Genomic DNA, 18,476 nt, shown 5'->3' on the forward strand with positions numbered 1-18,476 from the left:
TTCCTCTGCTGTGGTTATTTCTATAGTTATGTTCAATAAACAATGTGGTAGTGTGTAGTTTGCAAGCTAAAATAGCCATCTGTGTTGAACATCAGCTGCAAGTGGATACTGTAAAACCTACTAAATAGCTTACACAACTTTAGCAGGTGTTCCATTACCCTAGAAACCTCATTTGATTTCACATTATATGTGTTTGATCCTTCGGAGAACTGGAGTGGAATGTTTATCATGGTAAGGTGATTTAATGCTGCTGTCTTCTTGGACTGTAGGCTGCCTTTAGTTACCATTAATTATTCTCGCTTTTTATCTTTTTTTTGGGTGCTGTTGAGAGGTTTTATAACTGGCACTCGGGAGATATGTGCTATAGTGAGAACACTTGACAGATTCATTTATTTTTTTAGTACTTTTATCATTTGCATGAATAAGGCACAAAATGCACAGATTCAGGTAAACTCACACATAATATTTACAGAATATTGTCATTACCTGCATGACTTTGGAAAAAAAACAACCTTACATTACACAACAAAAACGAATTGATTGCACTACTGTTGAGTTTTCACAGACTGCTTCTGCCAGGCCAATTAATGTTTCTTCTTTTTTATTGACAAGAGTCTATCAGCGTGTAGGGCATTATTAAATGCAACAAAAACATAACCTTCTCTAGCTACACAGGCCTTTGCTGAGTGGATTGATTATTAGCTGCCCTCAATGAGAAGTACAGGGTCACAGGTTCACAGTGGCCAGGTACTGGATGGAGGCACTGTGGAAACACAGCGCAACGCCTCCGCTCCAGCCCAAACCACTAGATTTGAAATGCACAGCTCTGAATCAATAGCAGCATAACAGAGTTATGAAGAATTAAACAATCTGTGCTCTTTCACTGGGTGACTAGCTCATCGAGGCGGTAGTGTTCAGAAGGCTGGCAGAGATGTGCAGTTCATCCTTAGCTGTCTCCAAACGGAACCCAACGGGCTGCAGAAGGCAGAGTCATCTGTTTGTTCAGTCATGCTCAATGTAAACAATTCCATAGCATAAAAGATGCAATGGGAATCTAAGCACGTCCTAGTGTGTACAGTACGCACGCACATCCACACACACGCACAGCTTTATCTGTGGCACAAACAAAATGCCACACACATGGAGAGAAAAAAATAATAATGCTACAGTTGGGCCAGAGACTGAATTCCAGAAAATTGATTGTTAACTCAGATAGTCGTTGAGACATTACCATTTTCTGACATTTGTGCAAGAGGCAAGGTGAATGCATACATAGTAAAACGTTCACATTTAATGGGAAGGACCACGCTTAATGGCAGTCTAAAATGGAACCCATTTTTCAAGTATTTGCTCACTGATTTTTTTCCCAGTAACTTTTTTAGCTATTCAGAACAGTAAAGTAGCCCCCACCCCATTGTGCTACATGTCTCCTTAGCTCCAAACAAAAGAAATGTAATGACCAGCACTTTCCTTTGTTTTTTGTGTTTGCTCTTAGCAAGTATGCAAAGCCTTGCTATAGCTACATGTGGCAAGACACAAATGTTGCTGAAGTAAAGACAGTTTCTTTGGCCACTTTGTTCTCTGTAATAACAAGCAAGTCTCTGTCTTCTGTGTCTACCACAACATCATCTCACAACCTGTACAGGTCAACGCCACACTCATTTTTAGCACAGACATGTCCTAGTAACTGTACTTGTTCAGTGGTCTGACTGAAGTTGTTTGGGGAACGAATGAGGGTTTTGGTGGCACATCGGGTTTTAAGGAGGATGTCCTCTTTATGCCTGTACGAGGAAGGGTGCCGTTGCTCGTGTAACTGCTCTGCCTGGACAAGGAAGGCTGGAGGTGAACGCTGACAGGCGTCCCTTGCATATAGTCCATCTTTGTGCCTGCCGTGGGAGGTATGTATCCCCCACGATTAATACTAGGCTGTCTGGATAACAAAACACCATTCGGTGAGTTTAAGTTTTTAGGAAGGGCAGATATTGAATGCCTCTGTGAAGAATTTTTGTGATAACCTCTCTGCCTTTCCAGAGAGGTCATTGGTACTCCAGGGGTGGTGGGAACGTCCACTCGTTTTGTGGGGCTGTTTCTTGGAAGAGTTGATGGAGGAGAGTATAAAGATGCCTCCCTGTTGGGAACCTTAGGTGGGATCTCAGACATATTTCCCATTGGATCCAACATTAAAGTCTGGTGGGCCACTTGAATATCTCCCATAATTGCTTTGGGATTACCAGTAGTTTCATTTAAGTGTTTCAGAAAATCATTCAGGGTGTTCCTGGAATCAACAGATCTCCTGTGGTCTCTTTTGCTGGATGGTTTTGTAAGTGGGTGATCAATATGCTGCATCTTTTTGTCTGCCTTGTGTGCATTAGAATTTGAGAAAGATGTATTGTAATCATGGGTAGCATTGGGAAGAACAATAGCACTAGGGATATGTCCGTGACTTAGAGGAGAGTGCGGTGGAGGACTGGAAGGAAAAAACTGAGGGCTTTTTAGCGGCGTTTCCTTTCGTGAGGCATTGAGGTTACCAAGCGCTTTGTCCGACTGACTCTTCATAGCCTGCAGAGTCTTTTGTTGAAGAACTGGTGTAGATTCAGGAGTTGGAAGCGCAGCTAATTCCGGAGGCTGGCCCCTGTGGTCCATCATCATGGCCTTCGTATCACCGTTTGGTGGCAACTCCTTCCTGCTAGTCAACAGGTTTGTGTAAAGTTTAGGGGAATCAATGTTTTGTTGATACTCCTTAACAGGACTATCAAAGAGCCCATTCAGTTTAGCAAAGCTCCCACTGGAGTCAGTACAGGACTGAGCAGATTCTGCATCTTTGTGTATTTTTCTGGATTTCCGTACAAATATATCCCGGTAACAGTAAACGGCCACTCCCGCAATAAAGGCTCCCAGGACAAAAGCGGCAAAGACACAAGTGATAAGGACATTCATATGTACCATTTGGTTGGACTCTCCTGATTGTACTTCCCACCTTACACCTGCAAAAGACACGCAGTATATCATAAATCTACACACAGTTCAGATGGATACATTGAGAAGGATGTAGCCTCCCTCAGGGCTGTGTCTAGGAAGTGTCTGTAAGTGCTCTGTGTAACTCAGCTGGATCCTGCACTGCTGAATGCAAATACTTTTCTAAATAAAAATGTGTGAGCATTGACCAGTCTAAACAAAGACTGTCCATTTTCCTTTATAACACAAAATTCTTGTTCAAGCTTCTCTCCTTGTATGTCTTTCTGTTTAGCCTGTCCCCAAATTTTCTTTAAGGCTCACAAATAGGGGCCTGTATGTTATTAACATTATTAATTTCATCTGGAAAATTGAGGTTGGAAGGTGCTACTGGGCCAGAAAACAATAACTCATGGATGGATTTCTCTCTCAGGTTTCTGCCCAACTCATAAATCAGTAGCAAGAGAGACAGGATTATGCAAATGTTGTGTAAAACTCTATCATGTACATATTGCATAGTGATAACCACGTTAATCTACTACGGTGTAGGACTTGTGAACTAACCCAGCCACAGGCTGCTAGTCTTGGAGTGGCACACCTTGCATTACATAAATGTGCAACTGTGGAAGTTCCAGATTATTAGAGCACTAATTTTTCTTTTTAGTCAATAATGAACATAAATAGTTGTATAACATTAAAGACCCCCAAATTGCAAGGTTAAATTATTAGAGAATGTTAAAATTTAGAAAACTTTTAGCTTAGACCAAAACCTTGAATACTAGATTAGTTTTTTATTTGTGTATTAACAAGCTCCCTTTGTTTTCTGAGATTTTTTTAAAGCAACCACAGACATCTTGCAACTAAGACAACGTTAGTTTTTAATGGAAGTAATTCTGTTAACTATCCCAAGGCATGTTAAAATGAAAGAGCAAGAGGAAGGAACAGGTTCACTTTTGTTACAGGCAAGGCCTTTGAACATTGTTAATGTTCAGGGTTATAGGTTTTAATGGCACAGTGCAGAAGAAAGAAAACATGAATAAAGTTCACTATTAGCTATGACAGGAGAGCAAATGATAACAAAAACTTAAAGCAAAATGGAAAATAACTGCAACAAATTAAAATGACAAATGCACTGCCAGAATGGCTGACAGGAAACCTGATATGTTTTGGTGAATGGTAATAAAACACAAATGGGTTTTGGCTGGTGAGATTTTCAGTAAATACAGAATTGTGCAAACATGTCTGTCACCTGGCTATGCTGTGTACTGATGAAGACTTGGGTTAAGTTTTTGTTATTGGAGTGAAAGCTTCTGGATTCTTTGGTTGACTGCAGTAGTTCTGCTGAATTAAACCCTTTGTTGCTGCAAGAGCCTAATCAAAGGTTCACTTAGCCGAACGAATGCCTACAGAAAGATGAGTTATACGCAGAATATGCTTCTTATGTTCAGGTTAAAACCTGCGTGTGTCTCACTATGCACTGAGATCATCTGTAAAAGGATGCTCATAGCCACAGCTTAAAATTTCAACACATGCTTACTCAGATCTGACCCATGCTCTTCAGAAAGGTGGTGCAGGCAGGCAGAGTCTGGGATGCACCCCATTTAATGCATGGATCTCCCATGGACCTGTGCTTTGTTTTCTGTTCTGCCACTCCAAACCAACCAAAGAACCAACTCTCCCTTAAGCTCTTGTAAGCAACCACTCATGAGCACCAATAGTCTTATCCAAACAAGACTGGTCTGAAAACAACCATCAGAGCTGCAGAAAAAGTCTTGAATGTAGATTTTTTTAATGCATCCAGAACTCCTACTGATTTTAATGGGAGCTTTGGAGCACCCCAGGAATAAAAGGCTGAGCTTATTATCTGTATTTCCCATTATAAGCTCTAAGCAGCACTTTGTACACCAGATAAGTAGGTAAGAAAAACATGATTGCACTGTCTGCATATTCACAGGAAATGGGTGTAAAATATAGCCTAACAATCATGGCTATTACATTTTAGCCTTAGACAATGCTGAGACTATCAGGTTTCCATTCAGCTGCAATGTATTCCCTGGTAAGGCCTTACCCTTTGGGACACCTGATAATGGATCAGAATAATCAGAAGTGTTTGGGTCATCTTGAACTACAAATTTCCGAGAGCCAGTCACTTTAGGTTTCCAGGAACCAATCACTTTGGGTGATATAACTGGGATACTTGCCATTGTGGTAATGGAAGCTGAGGAGAACTTCATGTCTGTGGTGGCAAACAGATTTTTATTAACGTGTTTCATGGCACATCTAAGCTATAGCTGGAGACAGTATGTAAAGGGAGTTACAAGTCAGAGCAAAACGTGACCCCCCTACACTCTGCAGAGGTACAGAGGGCTGATCAAAATCAATTGCTTCAACACAAAAAAATACATTAAAACATCAACAGCTGCTAGCCGAAAATGCCAGAAGTCAAACACGAAAGCAGTGCAAAAGTTAAAGTAAGCAACTGGTGCAGGTGAAAAGCACATTTTATTCTATTTAATTGCCATGTTCCTCACTGGAGACAATGCACTTGGCTGCCTTCTAAACACCAACAAAAAAAAGTTACTTGGAAAGATCCGCGCTCCTGACAGGTTACTCCTGAGAAACCAGATCAGCTCCACTAGCGCTATTAGGTTATACCAGGAACTGCTGAATAAGCCATTTCTACAGGTGGGGATGAAAGGAATGTTTTAACCCCTGTTTTGTAATGGTTCCTAAGGAACAATGTTGCACAGATTCTTGCTCCTCTGTAGTACATTTGCTGAACAAAATCACCACGGCCTACTTGAAAATGCACGTGAGGAGGAAACACATCAAATTGGGGTTACAATCCAAAGTCTGCTTTGCACACTCAAGTACTTCGTGTTCATTGTCCCAGCAGGTTTAGGCATGAATGTCTATGGCTCAAGATCTGACTGAGAAATGTACTTCAAAAGCACACTTACTTACTTGAAATAATGCTCAGTTGTATCTGTGTCCTAAAATATCACTTTGAAAATTCAGCTGATAAAGTAAACACTTGTGTAAGCAGGGCAGCATTTCCATGGAACAGTTTTGGTTTATTTTGCTTTCCTAAGTGAGCCCCTAACTTACAGTATGGGTAAATATATCTGGAAAATATTTGTCTCAAGCATTACTTCTTATTAAGTTACAGAAGTGCAAATATCGCAAACTAAAATACAAAACAGCGTTCTTGTTCTTGCTGCGCTCTTACCAAAACAGACTGTTTTCATATTTGTCAGTCAGAAACGTGCACCTGGTTTGAAAGCAGAGACCCAAGTTCCAAGGAGCAAAGACTGGAAAATAAGAGCTCAGTCTTGCTCCAGTTGAAGTCAACACAGGTTCTGCTTTTTTGAGTTCAGTGGAGGAATACTGGGTCCCGCCTCCCTTCACACCAGGGGCTGACAGTGAAAACACCATTTGAAAACCACTGAAGGAGGAAAAGATGTGAAAGTCCATCTGACAATAATGCATGCATTTTTTTCTAAGCCACCTTTGTCTACTCAAGTCCTCATTCAGCTACACAGTTTGTGATGTTAAATTTTTCCATTATCATAAGCTACTTAAAACATCTCAAAAATATAGAAATACACATTGTAGGAAATGTGTATTTGTGCAAAAAGCTTGCTGGGAACGAAGGCAAAGAGGAAAGGAGAGGCAAGGAGGAAGATGATGAAATTCTGCCATTCATCTACTAGAGATGACCAATAGGGGCATTCACAAATGCATGGCTGGGGATAAAGAGTAAAGCTTAGTGGACTTTCGAGCAGTGAAGATGTCATCTATGTTAATCAAGCTCTTTAATAAAAGATGTCCCAATAAATAATGAGCTGTTAACATGCAGCTACACAGGGTGAAGTGCTGAGTGAGAAGAGTCTGACTATCTTTACCATCAGTGGGAACATGAGTAAAAGCACAAAAATGGAGGATTGCCAACTGTGCAAAAGGAAGGAAAAAAGGGCTGAAAATGCTGAACTGAAGGAAAGTAAAGGTCATTAATTCAAAAAAATTAAAAAAAACTAACCAGATGTTGGGTCGCCAAATATTTTGTAATCTGGTGTAGCTGTAGTAGGCAAAATTTCTAAAAGAATTAAAGGAACAAGTAATCAGTAAAAAGTAACAAAAAGAAAGCAAAAGATCTCAAACCTGAGTAATGGAAAATAAGAACTAAAATATTACTGCTTACAAAAAGAAATTCTTCAGTACTTTGCTGCAGACCCCAAATAGCTGTAAACTGGCGAAGAAAAGACAAAACTTTGCCACCCAGGACCAAAAGGCTCAGCGTTGTGAACAATCACAGTGATATGTTCATCATCTTACTGAAAAGCTCATCATAAATTTAACATCCACAGTGAGGTGTGGCCACAGACTACTGTCGAGACATCGCAGAGGAGCGGCAATGACTGTGCCTTACCGTGGCAGTCCCCAAGCTGGGCTGTGTTGCCGTATTCGACATCTTGTACGTATCCTCCGGTGCTGTGGTTGTATGAAACAAACAAAGAGAACCTGCAATTAACAGTATCAGTAGGGAAACAAAGGGTGATTTTTTTTTTTCTTTTTCTGGAAGCAGCAAATGGAACCAAGAACAAGAGCCAGTGTATGGCCCAAAGAAGTGCTTTACAAAATGCACAAGTTGGTTATAACCAGGCTTTAAAACTCCATATATGTGCTTATGCCAGAAAATAAATAACAAAATAATGGGGAAAAAATTCCCCCTTTTCAGCAATTTCATCATGCCTTCTATATTGGGCATGCTCTTGGTTTTAGACACAACCGTTCAATTATACTAGTTAAAAGTTTGCACTGGCTTGCTACAAAGGCCTCTTTTAAAGATACAGCTGCTAATGCACTGTATATTACAGACTTGATTTGTGCAAAATGCCTTTGGTATGCATATATATCACCCAAGCTCCAGCGTGGAGGCAAATCTTACTCTCTTCCCACTGTGAATCCTGTGCTTTCATATTTGCAATTGACTGTGCCCTGGCTGTGAGAATGCCTGGGAGGGGAAACTGTGTATTGTCCTCTCTGAGCTGCTCAGGTTTGCAGGCAGCAATTTCTTGCCTTCCTGCTTCCAGTGCTCTTCCTACAGGTCTGCTTGTCCTCCCTCACGTGTAAACCTCACCCTGAAAGCAAGTTTTCACCTAGAGATTGCAGAATTGGGTCAGACTTTAGCACTCTATCATCTTACACATACTGTACACTGAAAAAACATCTTTAGAAAATGCAGATTTATTAAGTTAGTGCAAGGGAACAGCCATAGCATAAGAGCTTGTGTGGTCTATAAAGCATATGGAGGTGCTGGGCTAATGTGGAAAGGAGTACTTACGGCATGCCTGGTGTCACTCTTCCACATGCCTCATGGTCTAACCAGCCACAGTATGGGTCTCGTGAAGCAATACATGCCCTTGCAAAAGAAAAACCCCAAAAAATCATGCATTTTTTACTTCCTTCCCAAGAGATGTTGGTGCCCTTCCTTTAAGGGGGAGTTTGGGAACGGGGCCGTACTTTTTACATGACCCATGACGCTCACACCGGCTCAGAGGAATTCTAATGACACAGCTGGAGAACGCCACGAACAGAGCATGGTGGTCTCTATCCAACTGAAGGGCAATGACTCTTCTGTCCTCCTCGCTCTCAGCATTACACCTGCCCAGCAAAAATAATGGGAGGCCATTATTTTAGTAACTGTAGTTCTTTGTGTAGCACTTACACTGTAAGCATTTTATTTACTGTCTATGTAGATACTCAAGAGACTTTATATATGTATATATACACATATAAATGTAACTTGTTAGTCTTTGCTGAGTGATTTTTAAACAAACCTGTGAGTTATCAAATAGCAGCTTCTGGCTCCTATTTACAGCTAGGTGACACGTTTGCTGAACTGCATGGGAAAAAAAACCCAAATCCATTCTCTTTGTTCTCTCAGTTGGCATAAATAACAGAGCAGAACGGGAATCCTGCACTGGACACCTGTAGAGTCTAATTGGAATGCTTCCATTCCTAAATTCTTTGCACCAGAACAAGTTTACAATGATTAGATGTAGTTTATACATTATTGGTCACCCTTGAGAAACCCTCAAGATAAGCTCACATCATTTCTTTTTACTGCAGCAGGTAGTTCTGATGTTTCATATTCAGGAAGAAGTGTATCTATTTACAGGAGAATTAGACTGTATCAGTGACGTCACTTGAGTGGAATTAGGTTGCTCGCTCAACCCATGCAAGATGGCAAGCGACCAACTATTTTCAGGTTATTCAACATGAGGAACGCTGTGAAATGACAAACAAGTGGTGATGTTGGTGATAGGGAGTTGGTTTTCATTTACCGTAATTTCTTTTAGCTAGGTACCAAGGACTAGATGAAGAGCGTCGGTGTTCTGGTAATACTTACTTTGCATGATTATAGGCTTCAATCTCTTCCAGCAATACACTGTCATTTAAAGAGAAAGGTCTGGTCTTTGCCAAGATTTTAAGTACTACTCCTGCTTCAGAGCCAACAAATATGACTGTGTAGTTCTGGTAGGGTCCAGCAGCGTGATCTACAGCAATTGCTGTCAATCTGTATCTAGCAAGAGCAAAAGGCACATCATTAACAGAACGTTTTTTGTTTTCCTTTTCACACGTGTTGCTTTTGAACAGTGTTCATACCTGACACGTGTTTTGGTAAACCAGGGCTCCTCAATGATCGAGGGAACAGCTGAATCCATCAAAGGATGAGATTTGATGAAGGAGAGGGTTTCGTCCGGGAAATCAATGGAGGTTTTGTAAGCTTCTGCTAGGCCATGTTTTGCACAGCAGCCAGGTCTGAAAGGAGAACAACATTGTTTTCCTCTTGGTATTTTGGTTAATGAGAGAAGGCAGCTTGCTAATGAGCAACCTTACGGCTGAAGTGTTAAGCTCTACTTTGGTTCTCACCCGACAAGACACTAAAGAGTGCAGCTGATTTAAGGTAGCTCTTTACAAGGACAGTATTACGTCATCATGAGTAAGAACCTTTTACCTTGGCTTTGGTACTTTGTCTTCAGGTACAGCTGTCCAAACAGAGTCAGGAGTCTTTTGTTCTTTAAATCTCCCTTTGAAGACTTTTTCGATGTCATCCATGCTGAAAGCACACACGGCTGAACCAGGGATGCTGTAAAATTAGACAAATAGTTGCAAAGGCTCAGACTACAATGGCACCGATCTCAGGGTAAGAGAGAACCAGAGAGCTACCTTTGATGTGAGGCTGCTCATCGCTCACCTGTTAAGCTGTGTGGTGAATACACCAACAACCGTGGGGACTCCATTGATTTCTATTATGTCTGTGATAGACTGCAGCACATCAAAGTAGAAAAATGAATCCCCGGGAACTGAGCAGTTGAGCCGAGCTTTCAGGAAGGATGTCCAGTGTTTCTCCAGGACTCTCTGGGACCCCCCCATGTCATTTTTGCATATTCGTGCCACACGGGAATACACAGCCTGTCAAGGGAAACAAAACAGGAAAACAGAGAAAGGCTTGAGAGAAGCAAGGAAAACAGCGCTTGTTGCTGAGCTGTTAATAAACCAAAGATAATTTTGTTAACAAGAAGCTGCCATTTATCTGCACAGAAAGGATGTTTAGCTCAAAGCGCACAGGCATCTTAATGTATCACCAAGCAAATGCAGCTCTGCAGCTTGTACCCACCTTTTTTTCCCCCTTCAAAATCATACTGTGTGTGAGACTTTGATTAACCATGTGTAAAGGATTTAATAATTTATTATAGAATATCTTTCCATGGTGAGGCGTAAGTATTATACTCTGTATGGGCATGACTGAATTATTCAGCATGCAGGGACATTAGGACAACATCTTTGAAACTCTTGTATTGTTTTCCTTTGTTTCTTTAATAAGCATGAGAAAAAATCCCCTTGAATTTTCCATGACTTGCAACAAGTGGTAACAGCAATGCTAGAAGATACCTGTCATGATCTTGCCTACCAGCGAGGCAGAGAGAACAGAGGCAATTTTTTGGTTGAAGAATACATTGTTCTTTCTATTTTCCTCACCCCCCCCCCCCCCCCCCCCATAAATTGTAATGATGGGAAAACTGTGTGGACTTTGTACTAGTCCCCACTTTGTATTGTAAACTGTGCTTGTTACTGACCCTGCTTTAGAATGGCTGATCCTGCTATGACTCATGGCTACCTGACAGCTTGCTGTGACGATACCCACCTTGCCTAAATTATTGTGCTCTACAGCAATTTCTCGGAAGAAGAAATAAACATAGTTCCCGTATTCAATGGCATGGAGGAAGTGTGGTTCTGTAAGAAAGAGCAAGGAGACAGTTACTCCAAGGAAATTCTCAATGGGCATATAACACCGACTATGCTATGTGACTTGGCAGCTTCTCCACAGCTCTATACCAACTAACATGAGCTCCAGTCTTCCAGACACTTCAGGATATACAAATATGGGTGCACTAGAGCTTAAATGGACTTGAAATCTTTAATGTTGGCTAATGGACTGTAAAAAGGGCTCACTGAAATTGCATTTCAGTTGAGGTATTTTGTTACTGCAGATTCATCCATTGATGTATTTAAGAAGAGCTTGGCTGCATTTGTATTAAACTGCTTTTTTATTGTAATCACACTCTACTGAAAGCTGCATTACGCTGTTGTTGTAACATACGTGTAAAGCACGCTGACCCTCTGCGCCACTGAGATGGCATTTGCCATGTGTATGGGAAAATATTCCCCCAAATTACCTTTTATCCATTTGGAATCATACTTTATTGTTCTTAGGGCAGATCCATCCCCCATGCTGCGATAAATAACAGCATCACTTGCCAGGAAATCTGCTACTGTTGCCGAATACAATTTTCCATCTAAAATAGAAGTTGAGAACCTGGTATTAAGAGGCCTTCCATAATCTACAGAATTCTGACCAGCCTGTATTTTTCCCCATTTCTTTACTGCCGCTCTTCCCCAGATTGCTGCAACCTGTTTATTAGCAGGTCAGCTTCTAATCCTTTGGAAGCCCTTTAAAAAAATTAAGGGCAGGGGCACCATGACACCTTTAGCTTTCCTGTGCTTTCTTTAAAAGCTCTCTGGCTCCTTCAGTGCCATTAATCATTTAGGCTCATTACAAGCAAGAGCTCTTACCAGCAAAAAGGGCGACATTGGTTTGTCTGGCATCAAATGGGCATCTTGCCAAACCACTAATTTCCTCCCCATCATACTCCAAGGTATTCAGCTAGAGAAGACAAATAAATGGGTGATAGTGTCATTTCTATTTTGTACACTGGCACAATAGCATAACATTGTCTTTTCACAACACTTAATTCAGCACATTGGCTTCTGTCTGTTTTTATTTCACCTTGAAGCACTCTCCAATCACACTGGATGTATTTGCTATAGCATGATTAGTGCCAGCAAACCCACTAATGGATTAATGACAGTTTCAATATTCTTACCCGATAGTATCTGCACATAGGGTTAAATGCATTTGTTCCACAGACAAACACCATCTCATCATTTCTTGGAACAAAGACTTTAATGAAGTTATGGCACTCATCCTGAAAAGAGAGTAAGATGTATTAATTGCAGACTTCACAATACATATTAGTGCTGTTTTTCTATAACGTTGTACGCTAAGCTTACTTTATGTTTGCCTTTCATAGCACAGTTCTCACGGTCCTGCTGCCTGGACCTCCATGTTAATTTCTGTTGGAGCAAGCCAGAAAACAACATTTGACTTCCTTTCCACAAAAACAAAAGTAAACCCAAAAGAAATACCCCTCCCTTGCCAGCTCCTGTATCTACTCACCTTGCTTGGGGTAACTTCTGATTTTGGAACTTCATTTAAGTTTACAGTGTAAACTTGGTCCCTGTTTGCAAGTAGAAAGACACAAGTAAATTATTTAATTCACTGGCCTTATTTTTTATATACTACCTCTATTTTTAGAGTGTTTTGTTAGACCAGCTTTTGTTAGAAACTTTACAAAATGCTTATGGATTTTCTGTGTTTAATACCAATTGGAGAAGGTTGGTCATGGGCAACATGGGGTGGCTTTGATTTTTTATTGGTGTGGTCCTTAGATAGCAACTGAGCATCCAGTCATCCACCTCTGTCTTTCCATTCTGTTGAATACTAACCCAGACTGTATATATTCAAGTGTTGTATCCTCCCTTCCTACATCCGAACGTGTCAGTTCAAGTTTAAAATAATCAGGAGAGGTTTTCATCAGGGCAGTAATATGAAAGAGGGAAGAAAGTATTTGATGATTGGTTTTAGCATAACTACAGTAACTGCAGCCTTCAAATCCAATTTTCATGCCCTGGCCATAGATACAGAGTATTTCTCCGGGAAGTCCTTCCCCAATTCTAATATTTATCTTATTCTGGAGATTTTTCTAAATGAATTTTACACATAAATGCAAAACCAGAAGAGAAAAGAATTTTAATCTAATGAACTGAGTGAAGGAAAATTACCTGCCAGCGATATAAAGTGTGTCTCGAATTTTCAGCATCAGTTGGAAGTCCAGCCTGTGCTGAGATTCATTGCCTGAAGGGCGTCCTCTAAATACTGGATATTGCCTTGAATCTGCAAGTAAAAATGGGCTACACCATCACTCAGGATTATAGAGCTAAAGAATCAATATATGGCATTGATTAGCTGTATATACTAGGTGTAGAAGGGTTTAAACTAAATTCCTTGAGTAATGTCTTGAATATAAATGAGAAAAAGACGGCTAATGTCAGCAAATGTTCTTTTTCCTGAAGTTATTGCTGTATTTCTGATTGCTTTTTTAAGAAAATGATTAAGTGCTCTATTAAAGATACAAGCCCATAAACACTTTGCAATTTGAAAGGAAGCAGACTTTTTTTTTTTTTTAACTTCCCAAGTAAAAAAACCCAAACATTAAAACTTTTTCCACAGTGGCTAGCACCATTTGCAGGGTACTTACAGTGGTAGTCAACAACATTAATAGGGTCCTCATCTTCAGGGAAGCTGACAGCCCAGCACTGGGACAGACTCATCAGCATCATGGAGGCACAAAGCAGAGGTAGCCTCATGGCTGGTGGAAGATGAGTACTACCGTTGTGGCAACACCGTTTAACTACCTGCAAAACAGGAATATGGCAATGGATTTCAGCAGCACAGGACAGTAAACGTGACTTCCTACTGCAGAAGAAGGTTTTTCATTTGTATTGGAGCACTGGCAGTAGTGGAATAAATTGGTGCTTATGAAAAGCTCCTCTACGTACACTGATGGAAAACTACTGCGTGACATAGCCTACTCAAAGCTGCTCTGAAACATATTGATGTTTGCTAATTTTTAGCTGGATTTACACACATTTCCAAAGAAGCTGACAACTGTCAGCCCGTTTAATTCACGGGAATCACCAATAGAACATGCAGGCTGCTGACCTGGCAAGAAAAATTGTCAAACTTGGGATTAGAGTTTTAATTAAACTGCAATCTCTTTCCATCCCCTCTATCACTGAATGTCATCCAATAAAGCCCTTTCCCCATAAAATACCTAAATCTTATCCACAAAACGTCATGACACACACAATCTGTCTCAACATCCATGCCATGTTTTAGAATTATTACTTCTTTCCAGGCAGTGCCATCATAATACTAACCCTAACATGCTCATGGTGAAAGAGACCTTATGTCTAGGACCAGACACTCCATGCTTTGACTTGTGCAGTGATTTACACATATGTGAAGTAAATGCAAAACTGCTGCCTCTGCAGTGTGACAGTGCTTGCCATGTGCCTTGCAAGGGTGGCAAGAGCCTCTAATGGGGCTGAACTGGGTTCCCAAGATGCCACTTTTACTCTATTTGCTACCGTAAAAAGCTAGCAACTTCTGTGACTTTCACTTCTATAGATTATAGAGCACATGTTATGATAGCACGGCAAGATTATACAACAAAGCTTTTTAGAGAGGAAGGGAAACATAACTTCTCCAATTAAACCACAGGGGTATTTTAGTGAGCGGAATGTAAGTTGTAAGAATGTACTCAAGTTGCAATTTGGGTAAGATGCAAGAAAACACATCTCAAAGTGAAATGCAATCCTTAATGACCACAACTGGTCTGGGCAGGGGTCATATTTCTCATTAGAAACCTGGCAAATGTAGCACTGTTCCCTCCCCCAACCTTTTGGAAGCATTCATTCAGCCCTGATTCACAGGTCAGAGCTTTGAGTCACCAGCTCAACACCGTGCAGTTGCTGAAATTGGTTATTAAACTCTGTCTAAACAGAAAAAAAGAAGCCTTTCCATTTGAAGGTTTCAAGACTGGCTGCAAGATGTACATGTTGCCAGCACAGTGTCAGGTCTGACCCAGCAAAGTACATAAGTATTAATTATTTAATAATTTGAAAAGCAATTTAAAAAACCCCTTCATAACAACACTTGACCTTTCAGTCATGTTTACTGGGGATGAAAATACTGCATTTGTTAATTGATATTTGCCTAGGCACAGGGCTTCTTCCTTCCACAAGGCTGCTGAGCTCTCTCAGTTCAGGCTGGTCTGTGAGGAGACCAACTTAAAAGGCTGATAGCATCTGGCGATAGGGGGTTTGTCTGAATGCCTGTCCATTACAGACTGACCTGAAAAGAAGCATTTTCCACTGTTACTGATATTTCTATATCTCAGCCCACCAGTCCAGAACGAATGGGCTGTGCTCTTAGTCAAGACTGATGAGGGCAGTGGTTAATAAACACTAATGATTCCTGGCACTTTCCCTCTGCTCTTCCTTATCCTGACATGGCCTCTTCAGCTGAAGCATCTTGCGTTAAATTACTAATGAGCAAACTTAAACCAAACTGGAATTAATAAAGTTAGTCAAATTTGTGCTTTCTGCTGCAAGCACCATTAGAACAAAGTCCTGCAGCACAGTGGCTCCCAGACACAATAACAAATCATTAAGCATTACACAATCTTTTTCCTTTTTCCCAAGGAAAGCAGGCTCCAAATAGCCGACCCACTGCTGTCCCAGTGAAAGAAGAGAGAGGGGAGGCACGTAAACCGTACATTGAACCAGTGCACAGCAACATCTGTAAGGTGCTTAGTAAAAGTCCTCCCTGAAGCCTCATTTGCTTGGAGAACAAATGAATACAAATTGCCAAAAGAGCAAGAAGCTCTCCCAGCCATGTAGGCCTTAGTTAGCATAGAAGATGAGGCTGTTCATGGCCCACACATCGTGACTCAGAGACCCTTGGAACGGCTGCAAAATGCGCCCAGCCTCCAAACCGTACAAGTTCTGCCAGTATCAAGCATGGGCATGTATTTGGGAGTTTCTTTCTTCCTCTTTCCTTCCAGTATCCTATCCAGGAAGAATTCACCAGGGCAACAAATATGAAACTTACATGTAACCTGCCTTACAAAGGCAGACACTGTCTCCTACAGTGAGGAAACGGCTGCAGAGAATAAAAAGACAAATTGCTGCATATTGGCCGGAACAATTGTGACATAAACCCAAACTGTCACAAACCCAAAAAGAAGGGATTGAAATGCCAGGTAAACACACACAGTATCAGTTCTCTCAATTAGAGTCAGATTTCAGGGGTGTACCACACCGCCTAAAACAAGGCACAGTTTTGTACATGTAAAACCACAGGATGCGTCTCCCTAGAGACTGCACCCAGAGCAGGAACAAGCTCATTCTGAACCCCCTCAAACCTCTGAATATACTCCAGAGATGAACTCTGAGGACATAAAGGCGGGAGCAGTTATGTTCAGCAATCTCTTTTAACTACACAGCACCTGTCACAAGTCTCTATCAAAGAAAATGTCTACATCTGCGTGGAGCACAGACCTTTGTCATGACACAAGAACAGCAGACAGAGTGCTGGGCTGGATCAGCAAACCACAGGTAATCACTTCTTACCAGGCAGGTAAGGAGTACATTCATTATTATTTTGCTTGTTACGATCGTACCAGAAAATGAACAGTAGCTCTGATTTCCAGCTACGTATGAAAAGAAAATGCACCTGCTTTGAGAGGCATTTAAATGCACCTTTTAGCTGGCTGGACACAGGCTTGAGAACCACTGAAAAAAGAATGAACTTGGAAGAACAGTTGTTCCCTGGATAATCAGAAAATAGGCTTCCATCTAGCCCCTGGAACAGGGGTTTATGACAGCCAGGTGTATGCTTCTGGTAGGCACAGATAGGCTTGTGTGAAAGATAATTCCTGCCACATTCAAACCTTCTAATGGAGGCCACTACTGGGGACTAGAAATAACAATGCTGAAGTATCTGTTTGGACCAGAATAGCAGATTATGAAATGCTGGCAATATCTACGTTCAAGAAAAGCCAGAAAACAATCATACTCTGCGTCTGATTATTTTTCCCCAGCCAGGATTCAAACCAGTCTTTGATTAATTTCTCTTATAAATTGCATTCCTAGCACTTCAGCTAGAAAACAAATCATGGGGAGTGCAAGGTTTGGAAATTACCCTACTGCTATCCCTGCTTTGCAGCCAGGGCATTGAGGCACACATCAAAGCTGAACTTGTAACCAAGGCCCACCACCAAAAAAAGCCTTATCAAAGGATCTGAGCTGCACTGGGTCATAAGTGCTCCTTCCTTAGAGCACAGGCAAACTGGCCAGTGTCACCCAAGTGGAAAAGCTAGTAACAGACCACAGATCTTCTGGCCATTTGGTCTATGCCATAGCTAGTTGTGCCTGGAAATACAAAGAAACAGAGGTATAAATGTTAACTGCTGGAACAAATCCACATCCATAAAGAGGGCAGCAGCCTGACTGAACAGGCTTCAGGGCGAGTGCTGTTGGTCAAGTGGAAGGCAGGCAGTTGTCCCAAGCAATAAACTGGTTCTTTGTGGCTGGCACCTTTCAATCTCCGATACAAATCCTATCCTTCAATTCCTGATTGGGGGAATCCAGAGAAGCAGGACATCATTTCTGCTAAAATATGAGCCCGGCTTCAAGCAATCACACATGAAGGGGAACAGGCTGCAGTTTCTTGCCCATTAATCTACTCCAGCCTTTGACAACGCACCGGTGACACTCCATCAATCATCTTTCCGTGCACTGCCATGTAAAAGAGGAGGGGGGAAGGGAAAGGGCATTCAGCCAGCTGGAGAGAAACAACACATAAAATAGCTTCAAGTCTATTCTTCTAGTATCTTCTAGTCACTAAAATAAATAAATAAATAAATAATCTTAAAACTCTCCTGAACACAATAAATGCTCCTCAAGAGGGTAAGGGCAGGCAGGAGTGTGGAACGGTAAATCCAGGCTGAAGTTCAAGATAGGTCAGAACAAAAGATACATCCTCAAAGTTAATTCACTTGTGGATAGCTTGGTGAGGCAAAAGAGAAAACGGCTGCAACAATAAAAGCTGAAAAGCAGGCCTGTAACATGACAAGACTAAATTGCCTTCCTTCTCCACCAAACATAAGACAAAATCAGGCTGTTAGGTGAGATCAAGGGTCTCCTCCGTGCTTGGAGGTATATGTTAACAATAACATTGAGGGGGGACAGGCAGAATTGATTAATAATAT

The 18,476-nt window shown here is 41.2% G+C and overlaps 1 protein-coding gene across 11 annotated transcripts in view; it reads right to left on the reverse strand.

Annotated features, from left to right (window-relative positions):
- Positions 1-1,471: 1,471 nt before the first annotated feature.
- Positions 1,472-18,476, reverse strand: part of SEMA6D (semaphorin 6D) — a 217,862-nt gene continuing 200,857 nt past the window's right edge. For 4 of the 11 annotated variants that reach the window (XM_061446932.1, XM_061446933.1, XM_061446931.1 and 1 more), the window contains 18 exons: positions 13,899-14,055; positions 13,423-13,534; positions 12,758-12,818; positions 12,592-12,654; positions 12,405-12,506; positions 12,094-12,184; positions 11,697-11,816; positions 11,165-11,253; positions 10,214-10,431; positions 9,974-10,105; positions 9,622-9,777; positions 9,365-9,538; positions 8,476-8,616; positions 8,297-8,374; positions 7,382-7,473; positions 6,992-7,048; positions 5,021-5,188; positions 1,472-2,984 (listed from right to left, as the gene is read on the reverse strand). In XM_061446932.1, coding sequence (XP_061302916.1) covers positions 1,681-2,984; positions 5,021-5,188; positions 6,992-7,048; positions 7,382-7,473; positions 8,297-8,374; positions 8,476-8,616; positions 9,365-9,538; positions 9,622-9,777; positions 9,974-10,105; positions 10,214-10,431; positions 11,165-11,253; positions 11,697-11,816; positions 12,094-12,184; positions 12,405-12,506; positions 12,592-12,654; positions 12,758-12,818; positions 13,423-13,534; positions 13,899-14,007 — 3,267 coding nt within the window. In that variant the 5' untranslated portion in view covers positions 14,008-14,055 and the 3' untranslated portion in view covers positions 1,472-1,680. The remainder of the gene's footprint in view (positions 2,985-5,020; positions 5,189-6,991; positions 7,049-7,381; positions 7,474-8,296; positions 8,375-8,475; positions 8,617-9,364; positions 9,539-9,621; positions 9,778-9,973; positions 10,106-10,213; positions 10,432-11,164; positions 11,254-11,696; positions 11,817-12,093; positions 12,185-12,404; positions 12,507-12,591; positions 12,655-12,757; positions 12,819-13,422; positions 13,535-13,898; positions 14,056-18,476) is intronic. The other 7 variants (XM_061446936.1, XM_061446938.1, XM_061446937.1 and 4 more) reach the window with 7 other exon arrangements.

The sequence above is a fragment of the Pezoporus flaviventris genome, unplaced genomic scaffold (assembly GCF_033815535.1).
Source record: "Pezoporus flaviventris isolate CSIRO_AGI_PZ_B2104156 unplaced genomic scaffold, CSIRO_AGI_Pfla_v1 ptg000006l, whole genome shotgun sequence".
Taxonomy (NCBI): Eukaryota; Metazoa; Chordata; class Aves; order Psittaciformes; family Psittacidae; genus Pezoporus; species Pezoporus flaviventris.